The following is a 20,555-nucleotide window of genomic DNA, read 5'->3' on the forward strand; positions in this document are numbered from 1 at the left end:
ATTATGAGGAACCACTAGCTTGAATAGAAATCCCCATCTGTAACTTATATGAGTGGATTGCAAGGCTGATGTTATTTCTTTCATTTAGCGTCTTCTTTCAGGGGTTGCTTGTGATGTGTCAGGGAATATTTCGATTTTTGTGCCATCCAAATCAATGCTCTGCGTGTTTCTTAGTATATTTTCTTTGGTAATAAAATATTTTAAGCACAGTGCATGTCACAAGGAGGTTTTTCTGGGGGTGGTTTAGGGCACAGGATACTGTGGATTCTGTCATCTGTGAATAAAGATGGTGGGGTCTCTGGGAGCAGGTTATGGAACAACTTAGACACAGCAGGTATCAGATCAATAACTGATTCAGGGATTCCACGGATCCACAGGTTATTTCTGTGATTTCTGTTTTCTAAGTCCTCTACCTAAGATTGTAAATAAGTGTAGTTTTTCGGCTAGAAGCTAAAAATCTTTCCTGAGATCATTATGAGCTATTCATCATGAGAGTTCATCATGTTTGGTCATGTTTGGTCTCCAGGATATCTGTGCGCCATCCTAGAGATGCTATTTCTTGCTTAAGGGTGCTAGTTGTTTTGTGCAGCTCAGATTGTATTTTGTTAGCAAGTTTATCATATATGGCTGACAAGCTGGTATCAAGATCAGCTTTTTTGAGCTGAGGTGAGTACTTTCTGTCATGCTGTGTAGAGGTTTTCTCTAGCATGTCTAGCGTGTCAGCAGGAGACTGAGGTGTTTCAGGAGAGCAGACGACATCTTGGGACATCCTGTACTTCCTCTTGCTGCGGAGTAAATCATTTGTTAAACTGTGTTGAAACTTCTGACTGTGCGCCATCTTGCATGACAGCATGCATGAGGGTGTCCTGCAGGAGTACTGATGTAAATTGGGCATGAAAACGGTGTTTAAGCCCTGCAGATTGTGCTGATTGTCCCTGAGAGCGGCGGATCTTCGAATGGTAGCTGCTGTCCTGCATTGCGCCACGCCTGTGCCCCCTGCTTGAAAACTTTAACTGAGAAGTATGTTTTTGTTTTACATTTTAGAATCATACTTACCTAGGTGGATGCAGCATCTGTCCCCCGTCGGCTCTAGGACTGGGAACTGAGTGAACAATTTCAAAAATAAGTTTAAATCTTTTTAATTCTGCAGCTTGGCCTAAAATGATACCTGGTGAGACTTCCATGGAGGTTGTGTCTCCCTATTGTTCATGTGTCTAGAGGCTAGAAATTAGCTTTCAACACACATCGAGCAGACAAGCACACTTGTTTTCATCAGGAAACCTGTTCTTGGACATGCTATGCAGCTACTGGTGGACTGTATACATGTAGACAGCAAGCAGGGGCTGGGGGAAATCATCAGCAATGTGAAGCAAGTAGGGCAAAAAAAAGGTAAAAACAAGTATTTTCTTTACTTGGAAAATGTTCATAATGTACAGCGATTAAGCAAAGAATTATTGTATTTGGGAATATTTGAACATTAAGGAATGGAATGTACAGGTGCCAAAAGAGTCAACCGAAGTAAATACAGTTAAAATATACGATATTTATTATGATAGACAGTAGGTATTGATACAATGTATTGAAATTCCAATTTCTTAATGCTTTTGATTCTAAATGTTTTGTCAATCTTGGCTTTTACTGGAAGTGTTAGCCCTTGTACACACGGTCGGAGATTCCGACAACCAAATCCGTCGGATTTTGTCCGAAACTGTTGCATACACACAGTCGGACAAAGTTGTCGGAAAATCCGACGTGATGACGTTATTTTGTTACGACAGGACTACGTTCACGCTAGTAGCCAATAGCTTTGGTGTAGGAATTTGATATGAGCATGCGTGGCACTTTGTCCGATCGGAATTCTCTACACATGATCGGAGTATGTTTGATCGGAGCATTTTGTCTGAAAATTTTACCAACAAGTTGGAAAACTTGGTCCATCGGATACTCTGACGGAAACAGTCCGGTGTAGACCACACACAGTCCGAATATTCGACAAATCGGTCCGATCGGACACATTCCGTCGGAATCTCCGACCGTGTGTACAAGGGCTTAGAGTGCAAGAGTACAGCTACATAAAGAAAAAGAGATCAATCAATAAATATGTACACAAATCATAGTTACAGTTGCATGCAAAAGTTTAGGAACCCCCGACAATTTCCATGATTGTCATTTATAAATATATGGGTGTTTGGATCAGCAATTTCATTTTGATCTATCAAATAACTGAAGAACACAGTAATATTTCAGTAGTGAAATAAGATTTATTGGATTAACAGAAAATGCGCAATATGCATCAAAATAAAATTAGACAGGTGCATAAATTTAGGCACCCCAACAGAAAAATCACATCAATATTTAGTAGAGCCTCCTTCAAGGGCGTACCAAGAGGTTGGCCAGACTGGCGCCCGACCAGGGGCGCAGGCTGAGGGGGGGCACATATTGGCAGTTTTCTACTGCTCTTCTAACTTGTTCTCACACACATAACCCCCCCTTTACATCACCTCACACGCTTCAGATGCAGATGCATGTCTCCTGTCCCTGCAGCCTGTCTCACACACACAGCAGATCAAAGCTATTTCTTCCCCCTCCCCCTTCTCATTCAGCTCTGTATACACACCAGAGGAGGGGGAGCAGGAACAGACTTCAGGTCTGTACAAACCTTTCCATGCTTTATAGATAGACAGGGAGGAGGGGAGGGAGTGGCTAGGATTGGGAAGGAGGAAACTAAAACTATGTACAGCCTGTACATACAGCGCACCCTGGGATAGAACTACAGGTCCCAGCATGTTCTGCACCTCCATGGCAACCTGTAACAGGACTACAGGTCCCACCATGTTGTGCAACTCCATTGCAGCCTGTGATAGGACTAGAAGTTTCAGCATGCCTTGCTCCTCTATTGCAGCCTGTGGTAGAACTACAGGTCCCAGCATGAATGATCTGCAATTTCATTGTAGCCTAAGTTCCTGCGTGACTGGGCTAGAACTACAAGTCCCAGAATGCTGTGCACCTCTCGTGCAGCCTGTGATAGAACTAATAGTTCCACTATGCTCTGCAGGATCATTGCAGCCTGTGATAGGACTAGAAGCTCCAGCATGCCTTGCTCCTCTATTGCAGCCTGTGATAGAACTACAGGTCCCAGCATGAATGCTCCGCACTTTCATTGTAGTATAGGTTACTGGGTGGTTGGGCTAGAACTACAATTCCCAGCATGCTCTGCATATCTCTTGCAGCCTGTAATAGAACTACAAGTCCCAGCTTTCTCTGCACTTTCATTGCAGCCTATGATAGAACTAAAAGTCCCACTATGCTCTGCAGGAGCATTACAGCCTGTGATAGGGCTACAAGTCCCAGCATGCTTTACAGAGGTGGCACAGAAGACCAGGGTGGTACAGAATTGGGGCTGAAGACCAGGGGGGTACAGAGGTTGGGCTGAAGACCAGCTGAGTACAGAGGTGAGACAGATGTGCAGGAGGTACAGTGTTGGGGAAGAAAAGCAGGGGGCGTAAAGCAGTGGGGCAGATGTGAAAGGAGATGTATTGGAGGTGGAGCAGATGTGCAGGGAGGTAAAGTGGTGGGGCAGATGAGAAAAGGGGTACATTGATGGGGCAGATGAGCAGGAGGGGTTACAGTGGTTGGACAGAAGAGCAAGAGGGTACAGTGGTGGGGCAGATGTGCAGGAGGTACAGTGGTGGAAGGGATGAGAAGGGGGTTTTAGCGGTGGGACAGAAAAGCAGGGGTTACAGTGGTGGGGCAGAGGAGAAAACAGGTACATTGGTGGAACACATGAGCAGGGGGGTACAGTGGTTGGGCAGATGAGCAGGGGGTTACAGTGGTGTGGCAGATTTTCAGTGATCTGAGGTGTGGAGATGCATGAATTGGGGTTGATCTGAGGCGTGAGAGTGCAGGATGTTAATTTCTCACTACTAAAGTACTTTACAGCATTTACTATATAAAAAATACTTTTAGTGATTTAGAGAGTGAAGTTTAAATTTTTTTGTTATAAAATCGGTGCGCTCGGTTTCTTTGAAAAAAAAAATTGGCACACTGTGCTCAAAACTTTGCCTACCCCTGTACTAGAACATTTATTATTATACAGAATTTTTATAGCGCCAATAGTTTACGCAACACTTTCGAAAATAAAAGGGAGACAATAAAGTTATAACGTTCTAATACAATAACATACCAGAGGATCAGAAGAGCTTACAATCTAAAAGCTTTCCACTTTTTATTTAATTTGGGTAAATAAGATTTGTTTTTTATATTTTTACAGTTTTTTTTTCTCTTTTTTTTTTACAGACAACCTATTCTGGATTGTTTGGCAACCGTGACACTAATACTCATACCCTATCAGGAGAATATGAACAGGTGATGGTTCAATAACAGTGGCAGGTTTTATGGTGCTGCTGCTTGTATAGAACACAGGACATTCCCAGGAACCTATTGGTTTAAATAGACCATTCATTCTAGATCGACATCTACGTGTGCTGGGAAAGCCCACAAAATTGCATGCTTTCCCAACACACAGGGAAATGCACTGCACTTGAGTGAGGGTGCCACAAATTGTCAATGGCACCCCCCATGCATCTGCAAACACACATCCTAAACTGAATGTGGTTCTATGCAGCATGTTTTTAGAAAAGAGCCAGGGACTTCTTTTCCATGTTTTTCACATGTAGGGGAGGGCATTAAAATTAATGGGCTCTCCTATACACAAGAGCATGCAGAGAGGCACCCACGTAAGCAATAGTGCCAACCAAGCCCATTCACACCACCCTGCATTGAGCAGTGATGTGTAGCGGATAGACGGGGTAATTTGCTTTGTGTGCCATGCGTTCAGTTCACACCACTGAAGAGAAAACAAGTAGGATATTCTTTATTACTATACTGTTTTTGGCGCACTACAACACCATGTAGGAATGATATGTCAGTTTGTGACATTTCAAAAAGCTGCAAAATGAAAAAAATAAAAACTTGAATAGTGTGATGCATTGTAATAAGCACATCACTCTGTTCCCTTCCCAGCGCACACCAGGGACCTCTTCTGATATGAGGTCATTTTAAAATTGTAGCTAGCCAAGCTAAGCACAATATGAAGCATAAGCATAATATGAATACAGATTCTTATCTTTTATTATTATTTAGCACCTTTAAAAATGTAAAATAAGTTATATAAAAAAAAAAAAAAAAAAGGTTTATAAGGCATTATATTTCTTGTGAATGTAATACCACGTGTTTATCCTAACTCTCATCTGACTACTATGTTTATATGCACTTATTTCAAAAGTCAAAACCAATGAAAATGGACTTTATAGCCTAAACATTATCTTTAATGGATATGCAGATAATTAAGAATGAAAGGAAATTGATGTAAAAAAACAAACCACTGAAAATTTGAACTCTGTAAAGCGGAGGTCCACCCTAAAATGGACCTCCGCTCATCGGAATCCCCCCCCCCCTCCGCCGCCACAATTGGCACCTTTCAAGGGGGAGGGGGGTGCAGTTACCTGGATAATCCAGGTAACTGCACCCACTTCCGGGATAGCTGTCTGCGGAAAGGGGCGTAGATTACGCCCCTTTCCGCAACTGCCCGCCCCTTTGCGCAAGTGCCCCGCTGCCTGCTGGGAAACACACAGTTCCCAGAGGCAGCGGGGGACCGTCCGGATTGCGCCGCGCGGCTCGCGCATGCGCAGTAGGGAACCGGGAAATGAAGCCGAAATGCTCCATTTCCTGATTCCCATACCCAAGATGGCGGCGGCAGCACCCGAGTGTCGATCTAGAGATCGGCTTCGGGTGCCGACATCGCGGGCGCGCTGGACAGGTAAGTGTCACCATTTTAAAAGTCAGCAGCTGCAGTATTTGTAGCTGCTGACTTTAAAAAAAAAACAAAACGCGGAGTCCCGGCGGACTCCCGCTTTAATGGGGGGGGGGCACCAATACCGATTCTCGCCAAGGACGCTGGAGAACCTAGGTACGCCTCTGCCCTCCTTTAGCATAAATAACAGCCTTTAGATGCTTCCTATAGCCTATAATGAGTGTCTGGATGAATGTATTTTGGACCATTCCTCCTTACAACATCTCCAGTTCAGTTAGGTTTGATGATTGCCGAGCATGGACAGCCCTCTTCAAATCACCCCACAGATGTTCAATGATATTCATGTCTGGGGACTGGGACTGGGATGGCCATTCCAGAACATTGTACATTGTACTTGTTCCTCTGCATAAATGCCCGAGTAGATTTTGAGCAGTGTTTTGGGTCATTGTCTTGTTGAAATATCCAGACCCGGTGTAACTTCAACTTTGTGACTGATTCCTCAACGTTATTCTCAAGAATCTGCTGATATTGAGTGGAATTCAACTTAAACTTAACCAGATTCCCAGTACCGGCACTGGCCACACAGCCCCACAACATGATGGAACCTCCACCAAATTTTACTGTTGGTAGCAAGTGTTTTTCTTGCAATTCTGTGTTCATTTGCCACCATGCATAACGCCCCTTGTTATGACCAAATAACTCAATCTTTGTTTCATCAGTCCACAGCACCTTATTCCAAAATTAAGCTGGCTTGTCCAAATGTGCATTTGCATACCTCAAGCGACTCCGTTTGTGGCGTGTGCAGAAAAGGCTTCTTTCGCATCAATCTGCCATACAGCTTCTCCTTGTGCAAAGTGCTCTGAATTGTTGAAGGATGCACAGTGATACCATCTATAAATAATAATTCTTGGGACCGTCTGCGTGGTGATTGAAGATGGATGGGCACTTTTTTTTTGTTAAATAAAGGCATCGTCAAAAACTGTCTGCTGCTGTTTTTACTTTGACACTTTTTTGGTGAATGGGTAGGGGTACAATGTACCCCTACACATTCACGTGGGGGGCAGGATCTGAAGGCCCTCTTGTTAAAGGGGGCTTCCATGTTCTGATAAGCCCCCCTGCCCACAGACCCCCACAACCATCAGGCAAGGGTTGTGAGGATGAGGCCCTTGTCCTCACACCATTTATTAAAACATTTTGGTGCAGGTTTCCCCTTAAAATCCATACCAGACCTGAAGGGCCTGGTATGGATTTTGGGGTGGACCCCCCCCAACATTTTTTCACTGAATGCAGAGTATATATATATATATATATAAACACAGTCACTTCCAGCTCTCCAAGGTGTGGAGTAACAGATATCAGATAAAATGGTGGCATAGAAGGTATATATATAGTGTGCAAAACTGGGTGGATGCTGCCTTCCTCAGATGGGATAATGTGAAAGGAACTACAAGAAAAACAGAAATGGAAGGCGCACACACCTAGTGCATTACCAAAGATAATTTAATAAGACATTTTTTTATATAAAAGTGGGTACTCACAAAATGCAACTGAAAAAAGGCCATAAACACAGTGCATGGACATGCACAGAACACAGGATACACTAACACGTTTCGGGGGCGCACCCCCTCCCTCAGAGCTAGGCTAGATTCTTATTATTAAATTATCTTTGGTAATGCACTAGGTGTGCACGCCTTCCATTTCTATTTTTTTGTTTTATATATATATATTATATATATATATATATATACACATATACAGTATATTAAATACACTGTCTGCACTGACATGAATATAGGGTCTACACTACATATCTAGTCTACGCTAAATGCAGAGTATATATAAATATACTAGACTGTATATATCAAATACACTGCCACTAATTAACCTGCCTGCCTAATCCAGCTCAAAATATCTCCATCCACACACTATACACAGCCGCTATGTAAGCAGCCTTATATAATGTGGACTTAGTCCCCCTGAGCCATGATCGGCAAAGGGCATCCTGCCTTTGGCCAATTATGATTCTCTCAGCAGAGGGCGCTGTGATTGGCCAAAACATGCAGGTCAGGTGAATGCTTTGGCCAATTATCATGTAGCAATGCACTGTGATCTCGCAGTGCATTATGGTGCGTTCCGCGGTGCTCTAATTTCCCGAAATCGCCCCATAATATTCGCTATTCGGTGAACGGAGGAACAACCGATGTTCAAGTTAAACTTACTTTAGGTTCAAACATCAAGCTCATCCCTATTATGTTTTTATATTTATTTTTAACATGGATCATAATAATAAAAAGGTGTGTATTTTAACTATTTATTTCGGTTGACTCTTTTGGCACCTGCAAAACCCCATTCCTTTGTGTTCAGATATCGATTTAGCAAACTAAAGTTTTTTTTTTTTGTTAGGGTTCACATCTACTTTTTAGTGAATCTACACCCTCAGGAGAGACTTCCCTTCTCTCCACACCTCTGCTGCCACAATAGGGCTTTTTTTTGTGTGTTTCCCTGCCCACCCCCTGCATGTCATTCCCCTAGGCGAATAGCGTGCACTTTCCTCCCTTTGCCTCCTCCTGGGATATGCATGTCAGATATCTCAGGAGGCAAAGCATCTTATTCAGAAACGAAGGGGGGGGGGGGGGGTGCCTAGCACATCATCAGGAGCCATGCTAGCTGAAACTGGAAGAGCCAGCAGACCACTTGATGATATAATCATTATGGCGACAAGGGATGGCCAAGAACAAGAGTACCTCAGTGGAACAACGCTATATCCTCTGGGTGGGTGCGTATCATAGTTTCATAGTTAGTAAGGTTGAATAAAGACACTAGTCCATCCAGTTCAACCTGAGTGAGTGTCTACCCCTATCCCTGTACATTGCACACTCACATTGGTCCCTACCCTCAAGGAGCCCACAATCCAAGGTCCTCATTCATATACTAGGGCCAGTTTTGGACAGAAGCCAATTAACCTACCTTTGGAGTGTGGGAGGAAACCGGAGTACCCGGAGGCAACCCACGCAGGCACAAGGAGAACATGCATACTCCAGGCAGGTAGTGTGGTGGTTGGGATTCGAACCAGCGATCCTTTTTACTGCTAGGTGAGAGTGCTAACCACTACAGCACTGTGCCGCCCTTAAAAACCTACACAACAGACCACCTGGTAAGAAGTGGGGAAGAGGGGGGTGGGCAAAGATTACTGCTTGCCGACCAGCTGCCGCAGAATGTCACGGCTGGACGAAACAACGTTACCTTACGGCGCTTCGCCTTTTGGCCACTGGGGTCCAAGTGGGTGTAAAGACCGCCGAGCTCCCACGATCGCTTGTGACAGAGTGAGAACTGGGATCTGTGTGTGAAAACACACTGATCCCGGTTCTTTCAGGGGAGCAGAGACAGATCGTGTGTTCATACTATGTATGAACCCTTGTCTCTCTCTCCTCCTAGACAGTCCCATCCCCCCACAGTGAGGGAAAACAGTTAACACCTTGATTGCCCCCCAGTGTTAACCCCTTCACTGCCAGTGATATTTATACATTCTTATAGCACTGACCGCTGTGTAATTGTCAATGGTCCCAAAAATGTGTCAAAAAATGTCTGATCTGTCCGCCACAATATTGCAGTCCTGTTAAAAATTGCAGATCACCGCCATTACTAGTAAAAAAAAAAAAAAAACAATAAAAATGCCATAAATCTATCCCCTATTTTGTAGACACTATAACTTTTGCGCAAACCAATCAATATATGCTTATTGCGATTTTACCAAAAATATGTAGAAGAATAAATATCGGTCTAAAATGAGAAAAAATAATTTTTTTTGAAAAAAAATGTGGGATATTTATTTTAGCAAAAAGTAAAAGATAGTGTTTTTTTCAAAATTGTCGCTCTTCTTTTGTTTATAGCTCAAAAAATAAAAACCACAGAGGCGATGAAATACCACCAAAAGAAAGCTCTATTTGTGGGGAAAAAAGGACATCAATTTTGTTTGGGTACAGCTTCACACGTCCGCGCAATTGTCAGTTAAAGCGACGCAGTACCGTATCGCAAAAAATGGCCTGGTCATTGAGCAGCCAAATCTTCAGAGGCTGAAGTGGTTAAGTTATGTTTGAATTTGAATGGTCCCCGTTTCCATCTTTATCAAAATCCTCCTTTAATATATCACTTTCTTGATGAGTTATAATTAATTCATATTATTTTCTGTGAAAGTGCTGTTGCGCACAAAACTAATTGGTCTCCACAGTCTGTTTATAACTTTTATAAACATTTAAAAAAAAAGAATTATACAGCAATCCTGAAGCACGCTATTTTTTTCTGAACTGCTACTGAGTGGTTCTTTGACTGCATTAGTTAATGATACAAGGCCTGTTCAAAACAACAAGAACATACCTAAAAAAAACAGAGGATCTGGACCTAAAAATACAACATTTAATTTCTGTACGTACCTCTGACCATGGGCCTAATCGCCACTGGGGAGGGCATGGTTGACGATTGCAAGGCTTTTTGGTTTCTGGGCGATTCTCACTGCAGTATTTACTATGTACAGATCGATTGGTGTTGTCACTGAGAGGCTGAATACACCGTACTATGCGACTCTGGTAGCCATTTTTTCCACAGGTCACAGTGCAAGGTTCCCAGTCTCCTGCAATCCAACTGTTTAAAAAAATGAAAAAAAGTATGAAAAAAAGTATGAAATCAATGATATTTATCATATATATCAGTTTATTTACAACTATACCAAACCTTCAAAACACCTTTTTTTATTTTTTGTTTATTGCCATTTTTCAAAAGTACTTAGAGTAAAATAATTTGCCAAATACTCTAAAAATATAAACGTGTCCATTCACTTATGTTGATTTTATCATGTTGCGCGACTTGAGGCAACTTGGGACGACTTTCAAAGTTGCCCCTGTGTGAATGGACTCTTGAACAGACGGTCGGACATTCCGACAGAAAATGTCCGATCGGACCGTGTTGTCGGATAACCATGTGTGGGCTACATCGGACTGTTTCCGTCGGAATATCTGACCGACAACGTTTTAGAACTGGGCTATAAAATTTTCCGACAACATGATCCGATCGGACTCTGTCCGATCGTTTCTAGAGAATTACGATTGGACAAAGTGTCACACATGCTCAGGTCAAAATCCTAGACCAAAGCTATTGGCTACTAGCCTGAACATAGTCCCGTCGTAACTAAATAACGTCATCATGTTCCAAACAATCGGATTTTCCGACAACTTTGTCCGACCGTGTGTATGCAACACCAGTTTCGGACAAAATCCGTAGGACAAAATCTGACGGATTGTGTACAGGGCTGGACTGGGACAGAAATTTGGCCCTGGACTTCATCCAGACCGGCCCACTTACATTTTGAGTGTCCCATCAGCAGCCCACTTACATGAGAGTGTCCCATTACCAGCCCCCTTACATCAGAGTGTCCCATCAGCACCCCCTTACATGAAAGTGTCCCATCAGCACCCCCTTACATGAGAGTGTCCCATCAGCACCCCCTTACATGAAAGTGTCCCATCAGCACCCCCTTACATGAGAGTGTCCCATCAGCACCCCCTTACATGAGAGTGTCCCATCAGCACCCCCTTACATGAGAGTGTCCCATCAGCACCCCCTTACATCAGAGTGTCCCATCAGCAGCCCCCTTACATCAGAGTGTCCCATCAGCACCTCCCTTACATCAGAGTGTCCCATCACCAGCCCCCTTACATCAGAGTGGCCCACTGAGCCATCGGCCCACCGGGAAACTCCCTGTAGTCCCGATGGCCAGTACATGCCTGATTGTGTACAAGGGCTTAGTGTGAAGTTTGACATTCATTTTCATTCACAATTTTTTTCTTATGTCTGGAAAGTAATTTCCACTCTGTGGAACTAATATTTGTCATAAGTGACAACAAGGTCCGGACACCAATGAGAGACTGCAATCAATATATAAAACAGTGATCAAATGAAGGTGGGTTTGAGTTACCATCCAATCAGTTTCATGAGAAAGATGTTATTGTACACTTTGGAGCCATCAGAGATTCCTCAATAATAGCGAACAGAAGTAACTATAGTAGGAATATGAGAGAAAAGCAACAATGGGAGAGATCTGACAGGGACAGACACCTGGGGGACACATGAAGGTCAGGCACATAGGCGGAGTCCAAGAGAAACCAGTCCCCTGGGATCAGTAATATTTGATATGCTTTTTGATTAGTTATCATCTATCCAAGTTATGATTACTTGAATATATTGGGTTTTGTTATTTAGATCTTCCATGGTGTCTGAGAATGATGACACACGATGTAGGGGTTGTACTGCTTGAAATTATTGGGTTTTGCTGCTCTTAAAGTGGTAATAACCCTAAAACCAATAGTGTAATGTATTTCAGCTTACCAGTCATTAGATGTGCTAGCTTCATTCGTTTTATTTTTTTAGGCTCTTTTCACCTGGTGACCTAGGCAGCAACACACGATTATTAGAGTGCCTACACACTATTGTTTTTCTACATGGAATGGTATAGTGTTAGAATTATTTAATCACTTCCCGACCGGCGCACGACAATGTACATCAGCAGAATGGCATGGGCAGACAAATTGGCGTACAGGTACGTCCATCTGTATTTGGCGGCATGCGTGCTTGCCGGTCGGGACCCCCGTGAGTCTGGTCACGGTCCCGCGGACTCCACCGCCGTGGGGATACCCACGATCGTCTCACGGGGAGGCTGAACGGGGAGATGCCGATGTAAACAGCATCTCCCCATTCTGCCTAGCAACAAGTGACACTGATCTCTGCTCCATGTGATTAGAGCAGAGATCAGTGTTCACTAACACACAGCCCAGCCTCCCACAGTTACTAACACGCCCCTAGGACACACTTAACCCCTACATTGCCATCACCTGGTTAACCCCTTAACTGCCAGTGTAATTTACACAGAAATCAGTGCATTTGTATAGCACTGATTGCCATCATGTCTGCCATAATGTCACAGTTACAATAAAAATCACTGATGGCCCCATTACTAGTAAAAAAAAAAAAAATTATTAATAAAAATGCCATAAAACTATCCCCTAATTTGTAAGTGCTATACATTTTGCACAAACCAATCAATAATCGCTTATTGTGATTTTTTTTTTTACCAAAAATATGTAGAAGAATACGTATCGGCCTAAACTGAGGAAAAAATGTTTTTTAATACATTTTTGGGGGATATTTATTATAGAAAAAAGTAAAAAATAATGTATTTTTTTTTTAAATCTACGCTTTATTTTTGTTTATAGCATAAAAAAAAGCTGATCACAAAACCAGATGTATGCATTTTGCCACTCCTCCAGGATGGCCCACCAATCAAGATATTTATGCTTTTACCCAGCCCCCTTTGAGCGCCTGGTCGGCCTACCAATTGTCTAGTTTTCTGCAGTGGATACCAGATGCAGGACTTTATGTTAGACCTAGGGATGCACCGATACCGATACTGATACCAGTATCAGTACCAATACTTGGCCTTTTTGGGGATATCGGTACTCGGGAAAATTCACTGATACCAGAAACCGATACTGGAAGTGATGTCAGCTTGGGCGGAGCTCGGGACCCGGATAAGGTTGCGGCCTCTCCACACAGCGGTGAGTGCTGTTTCCCTCATGACGTGTTTTGCTGCTGCGTCTGCTGCTGCGTCTGCGAAATGGCTGCCCCACATGGCGAGCGTCCTCCTTACACCATGTCTCCTCATGGAGGCCGGTGAGTGCTCTTCTTTATAACTGTTGCTTGCTTACTTTTGTTATGTGTCTTACATCCCTTGCCTAACATGGCGGCCAGCCTGTGTTACTTAGTTTGTCCCACATTGTGTCTCTCTCTTGCCTAACATGGTGGCCAGCCTGTGTTACTTAGTTTGTCGCACATTGTCTCTCTCTCTCCTGCCTAACATGGCGGCTTGCCTGTGTAACACTTAGTTTGTCCCACATTGTCTCTCTCTTTCCCAAGATGGTGGCCACCCTGTGTTACACTTAGTTTGTCGCACATTGTCTCTCTCTCTCTCTTGCCTAACATAATGTCCACTGTCCAGCATGGTGGCCGGCCTGTGTTTGTGTGTGTTACATAACTTAGTGTCCCACATTGTCTCTGTTGCCTAACATGTCCATCATGGCGGCAAATGACTGCTGCTGTTACATAAATCATCAATGTATCTTGCCTAACATTTTCCTGCATGTGCCTTTCTGAGACCATCCTCTGCTTTTTGTATTGTAGAGATACCGACCGCGACCGTTGTACCCGACAGATAGATTTCATAATCCCCACTGCCACTGGTATACTTGGCCACACCAAGATGCTGGATGCAGCAGGAAAAAACAACAAGCACTGGTGAGAGCAGCTTCATTTTTCAAAAAAATACTGTAGTAGATGTCACTGTCATCATGTGTGAAAAAAAAAATAAGAAAACAAATCATTTGGGCTCAAAAAATTTCTGTCTGGAAGATCTTAAAAATTGATGAAACCAACAAACGCTTTGCAGACTGCAAATTCTGTTCTGCCAAAATATCCAGAGGAGGTTCAAAAGTTAGTTCTTATAATACCAGTAATAAAACACCTCAAAATGAAACACAATACTGAGCATGGTGAATGAATGAATGAATGAATGAAATACTTGTATAGCGCACAATGCGAACTGAATCGCCTCTAGGCGCTGTGGCGAGCTTTGATCATCTGCTAAAAGAGGAAGGTCTTGAGTTTTTTCCTAAAAGCCAGGTGATTTTCTTCCAGGCGGATGTTGATTGGTAGAGCATTCCATAGCCGAGGCCCTTGGACAGCGAATCTCCGATCACCCTTGGATTTATACCGGGCTTTGGGCACGAGGAGGAGGTTTTTGTTGGCTGATCGAAGACTGCGGTTTGGTGTGTAATGATTTATTTTCTCCATTAGGTATTGCGGAGCTTCTCTATGCACGCATTTGTGGGTGAGGCAAAGGGTCTTGAACGTGATCCGATTTTTTACGGTTAGCCAATGTAAGCTCCTCAGTGAAGGAGAAATGGATTCCCAGGGTTTTTTTCCTGTTATCAGCCTTGCCGCCGTGTTTTGGATCAGTTGTAATCGCGCAAGTTGATATTGTGGTAATCCTATGTAAAGCGAGTTTGCGTAGTCCAGTCGTGAATTAATGATTGTTCCAACTACCACTGCTTTGTCATTCTTTGGGATAAAAGGGATGAGTCTGCGAAGCATGCGCAGCAGATGGTGAGATCGACTGACTACAGATCCTATTTGCGCATCCATTGACATTTGTGCGTCTAAAATAACCCCGAGACTCTTCGCTTTGGTCTTTGGGGAGATAGTCTGCCCAAAGACGGTTGGTGGAGACCAGGAGGTTTTGGTTGCGTGCTTATGATTTGGGTGTAAGATAAGAAGCTCTGTCTTTGATTGGTTCAGCTGGAGGGAGTTGGTGGTCATCCAGTCCTCTATTGATTTGAGGCAGTTTTCAAGTTGTTGTTGGTGATCTTTTTTTCCATTGATCCGGAAATAAAGTTGCGTGTCGTCAGCGTAAGAGTGGAAGCAGAGATCTGAGCATCTGATGATTTGAAGGAGTGGGCGAATGTAAATGTTGAAGAGAACGGGTGACAACGGAGAGCCTTGAGGGACTCCGCAGGTGACTGCCCGAGTTTCGGAGAGGAAGTTTCCTAGTTTCACTGTCTGTGACCGATTTCCTAGGAAGGACGCGAACCATTGGAGATCTATGTCTTGGACTCCGGCTACTTCTGTGAGGCGGACGAGTAGAGTATTGTGATCTACTGTATCAAACGCTGCACTTAGGTCTAGCAGTACGAGGAGACACGGCTCTCCGTCATCTGCTGCTTCGAGGGCGTCATCCCAAATCTTGAGGAGAGCTGTTTCTGTTCCATGACCCGGGCGGAAGCCTGATTGCAGCGGGTCCAGGAGTTTGGTGAATTTACAGCTGTCACTAGCTCTTGCACTCAGCAGCTGACACTGCAGCCAGATGTGAAAAATTTTCCATGGATAACCCAAGGGCTCAAAAAATTTCTGAAGTAGTTACTCAATTCATTGTTCTTGATGATCAGCCACTATCAATAGTAGGGATGGCCGAACGGTTCGCCCGGAGGTCGCTTCGCGGCGAATTTCAGCTGTTCGCGGTCCGCCCGATCGGCGGACTATTGCCGCTGTTCGCCCGGCGGACTTCCTTGTTTACTGTGTAAAAGAACTTTGACCTATGATGACACATCCATCATGGGGTACAGGACAGCCAATTGAGACATTACAGCACATGGACACTTGGACATTCCCCCTAACTTATAAATAGACCCGATCCGGCGGCCATTTTAGATTCTTTCATATGTCATTATAGGGAGAGGTTGCTGTGTGGAGCAGGGAGAGACTGCAGTGACCCAAATCGCTAGCTATTAGGTCCACAAAAGTTATTTTAAGGACTGGTATGGTATAGGTGTTAGGTGTAGTTCAGGATATAGGTTTGAGGCACTGCTGTGCTAGTGATTGTTGCAACAGCCTGTCTTTTGTCAGTGTAGAGAGAGGGACAGGAAGCTGTGTGCAGCAGGGACAGTCAGTTTAATCATTAGCTGTTACTATTAGGTCCACAAAAGTCCTTTACAGGACTGGTATGGTAAAGTAGTACAGGATATAGTTTTGAGTGCTATTCAAGTTATTGTTCCAGCAGCCTGTGTTTTGTCAGTTTAAATAGGGACAGGCAGGAAGCTTTGTTTGGCAGTGAGGGACAGTCAGTTTAATCAGTAGCTGTTACTATTAGGTCCACAAAGGTTATTTTCAGGACTGGTATGGTAATAGGCTTGTACACGTATAATATTCTTTCTTCCAAATATAGAAAGAATATTATACTTGACTGCTGCCCTTCTGCTGCAGTAGTCCTTTATGAGTATAGGGACTGAGGTACAGTCTGCTAATCACAACCTACTAGTTCCACAAAGGTCCTTATAAGCACTGGTAAGGTATAGCGTACTACAGTACATAGGGTTGAGTGAGGTACAGTCTGCTATTCCTTAAGGACTGGTATAGGTCCACAATATATAGGGTTGAGGTGCACTACTGCTGACTGCTGCCCTATACTGCAGCAGTCCTTTATCAGTATAGGGACTGAGGTACAGTCTGCTAATCATTCACAACCTACTAGTTCCACAAAGGTCCTTATAAGGACTGGTAAGGTATAGTGTAATACAGTACATAGGGTTGAGTGAGGTACAGTCTGCTATTCCTTAAGGACTGGTATAGGTCCACAATATATAGGGTTGAGGTGCACTACTGCTGACTGCTGCCCTATACTGCAGCAGTCCTTTATCAGTATAGGGACTGAGGTACAGTCTGCTAATCATTCACAACCTACTAGTTCCACAAAGGTCCTTATAAGGACTGGTAAAGTATAGTGTACTACAGTACATAGGGTTGAGTGAGGTAAAGTCTGCTATTCCTTAAGGACTGGTATAGGTCCACAATATATAGGGTTGAGGTGCACTACTGCTGACTGCTGCCCTATACTGCAGCAGTCCTTTATCAGTATAGGGACTGAGGTACAGTCTGCTAATCTCAACCTACTAGTTCCACAAAGGTCCTTATAAGGACTGGTAAGGTATAGTGTACTACAGTACATAGGGTTTAGTGAGGTACAGTCTGCTATTCCTTAAGGACTGGTATAGGTCCACAATATATAGGGTTGAGGTGCACTACTGCTGACTGCTGCCCTATACTGCAGCAGTCCTTTATCAGTATAGGGACTGAGGTACAGTCTGCTAATCGTTCACAACCTACTAGTTCCACAAAGGTCCTTATAAGGACTGGTAAGGTATAGTGTACTACAGTACATAGGGTTGAGTGAGGTACAGTCTGCTATTCCTTAAGGACTGGTATAGGTTCACAATATATAGGGTTGAGGTGCACTACTGCTGACTGCTGCCCTATTCTGCAGAAGTCCTTTATCAGTATAGGGACTGAGAGTTTTGTCACAGGGTCATTTAAAAAATGACAGACAGAGGAAGAGGCAGGCCCTTCCGCAGGGGTGGTAGGGGTAGGGCAGGAGCAACAGGCTTGAGCCAAAGTGGGAAGTTGCAAAAGGTGCGTTCAATTACTTTAAAGGATGCACCAGACTTGGTTGAGTGGCTCACTCAGCCTTACTCTTCTGCACCCTCCTCATCCTCTCGATCTGCACCCTCTTCTTCACTTTCTGCTATATGCACCCCCAAAGACACTACCACCAACAACACCACCACCACCACCACCACCACATACCTTCCGCTTGAGTCACAGGAATTATTTTCTGATCCATATCAAGACATTTCTGATGCGCAGCCACTCTTGGCATTGGATCAGGAAGAGGAGGTAGCAACAACCGCCACTCAGCAGTCTGACGGCAGTACCCAGATCAGCCCAAGGAGGAGGTTGGTCCCCGGTGTTGCTGCCTACTCCGAGATTTCTACTTATAGCGGTGGGGAAGGTGACGTCGATGATGACGTGTTTAGTGATGTCACGTGGGTGCCCACAAGAGAGGAAGAGGAGGGGAGTTCAGAGGGAGATATGGACCAGCAGATAGGGAGGAGAAGCAGGAATAACTTACATTGCACAGGAGGGACAAAGCAGACTGATAATGTATCAGGAGCGAGTCAACAACCATGTACGGTCACATCTGGCGCTCACAGGACGCCGCCACATGGCTCCGCAGTGTGGGCTTTTTTTAACGTGTCTGCTGCTGACAATAGTGTTGCCATTCGCAATCTTTGCAGTCAACGCATTAGTCGCGGTAAGCCCAACACTCACCTAGGGACGACCGCCTTAAGAAGGCACATGAGCAGCCATCACCGAGCCCAGTGGGAGCAACGGAACACACAAAGCCACACTCCAGGCTCTCACCGTCCAGCCTCGTCTTCTACTTCTCCTTCTCCTCTCTCCTCACAATTGTCCTCCACTCCACCTTCCATCACGCCAAGCTCATGTTTTTCTGCAAAAAGGCAGGCTTCCGTGGGCCTAATGTTCGAGCGTAAAAAAATTATGACGCCGGATAACCCTCTTGCCCAACGATTGACGGCTGGCTTGTCAGAACTCATAGCCCGCCAACTACTGCCATATAAACTGGTGGACTCGGAGGCCTTTCGCAAATTTGTGGCCATTGGAACACCACAATGGAAGGTCCCAGGAAGGAAGTATTTCTCACAGAAGGGCATCCCAGAGTTATATGGCCATGTTCAGCGGCAAGTGAATGTATCTCTGGCACACAGTGTCGGTGCCAAGATACATCTGACCACAGACACGTGGTCTAGCAAACACGGGCAGGGAAGGTATATCACTTTTACTGCCCACTGGGTGAACCTTCTGACGGCCGTCAAGCATGTAACCCGTGGCACCTGTGTAGATTTGGTTTTACCGCCACGGATTGCATGCAGACCTGGCTCTTCTTCTCCTCCTCCTCCTACTCCATCCTCCTCCCTCTCCTCCTCGGCTGACTCCTCCTTTACCGCTGCTAGCGTCTCTTCCGCTGCGCCGCCCAAGCTCCCCAGAACCTATTCGGCATGCCAGGTGAGACGTTGCCATGCTGTGCTGCGTCTGTTGTGCCTGGAAGAGCCACACTGGCCCGGCACAACTTTCAGCTTTGCATTCACAGGCAGATCAGTGGCTAACACCGCTCAATTTGACAGTTGGTAAAGTGGTGTTTGACAACGGTGCTAATCTGCTTAGCGCATTGAAACAGGGCAAAATCACGCACGTGCCATGCATGGCACACGTCTTAAACTTGGTCGTGCAGCGATTCCTTGTCAAATACCCTGGGGTCCAGGACATCTTGCGGCAGGCAAGGAAAATCTCGGCCCATTTCAGAAGATCTTACACGGCCATGGCTCGCTTTGCTGACATTCAGCGGCGACACAATCTGCCGGTCAGACGTCTTATTTGCGATTGCCCGACGCGATGGAACTCAACTTTCTATATGCTTGATAGGCTGCTCCAGCAGAAACGTGCAGTTAACGTCTACCTGTATGAACTCTGCGGCAGAACAGGTTCTGGGGAGCTGGGGTTTTTTTCACCGCGCCAGTGGCTGCTCATGCGCGACGCATGCAGACTTCTGCGGCCATTTGAGGAGATCACCAAACTGGTCAGTCGCAGCCATGGCGCCATGTGACATGGTACCGTATGCCTTCTTTATGGAGCATGCATTGCGTCGTGTCATTGATCAAGCTGTGCAGGAGCAGGAGCGGGAAGATGAGGAAGTCGCAATGCTGGATGAATTCCCAGGGGGGTCTACTCTATCTGAGACAAGTGAACAACAGGAGTCTGAAGAGGAGTCAGAGGAGGATGGTGCCGGGGCGGATGAGGAGGAGCAAGAAGAGCATGCTTTAAACCTTTCTGGGATCCCTGTTGTGCATGGATGGGGAGAGGAGAATGAAGAGGATGACATTATCCTGGATGATGAGCAGGAGCCAGGCCACCACACCGCTTCCAGTTTAGTGCAAATGGGGGCCTTCATGCTCCAGTGTTTTAATAGGGACCCCCGTATAAAAAGCATAAGGGTCAAGGACCAGTACTGGGTTGCAACGTACTTAGACCCCCGGTACAAACACAAAATGGTGGAAATGTTACCGCCGTCACAGAGGGCTGTCAGAATGGAGCACTTCCAGGCCTTGCTTTGAGAAATGCTGCATTCTGCTTTTGCGTGCGCTGGCAGAGGAGCAATTCCCACTCCCAGAGAAGGAGTTGCGGGTACCAATCCAACAGCGCCTGCAAGAAGAGGCCGGTTTGAAGATGTGTT

At 44.9% G+C, this 20,555-nt stretch overlaps 1 protein-coding gene across 4 annotated transcripts in view; it reads right to left on the reverse strand.

Annotated features, from left to right (window-relative positions):
• The window catches only part of LOC143964080 (A disintegrin and metalloproteinase with thrombospondin motifs 2-like), a 1,751,863-nt gene that overhangs the window by 378,913 nt on the left and 1,352,395 nt on the right, over window positions 1-20,555 (reverse strand). For all 4 annotated transcript variants that reach the window (XM_077473787.1, XM_077473788.1, XM_077473790.1 and 1 more), the window contains exon 19: window positions 10,243-10,450. In XM_077473787.1, the coding sequence (XP_077329913.1) occupies window positions 10,243-10,450 (208 nt within the window). The remainder of the gene's footprint in view (window positions 1-10,242; window positions 10,451-20,555) is intronic.

The sequence above is a fragment of the Lithobates pipiens genome, unplaced genomic scaffold (assembly GCF_037356315.1).
Source record: "Lithobates pipiens isolate NorthernLeopardFrog02 unplaced genomic scaffold, aLitPip1_a1.2 Scaffold_8, whole genome shotgun sequence".
Lineage (NCBI taxonomy): Eukaryota > Metazoa > Chordata > Amphibia > Anura > Ranidae > Lithobates > Lithobates pipiens.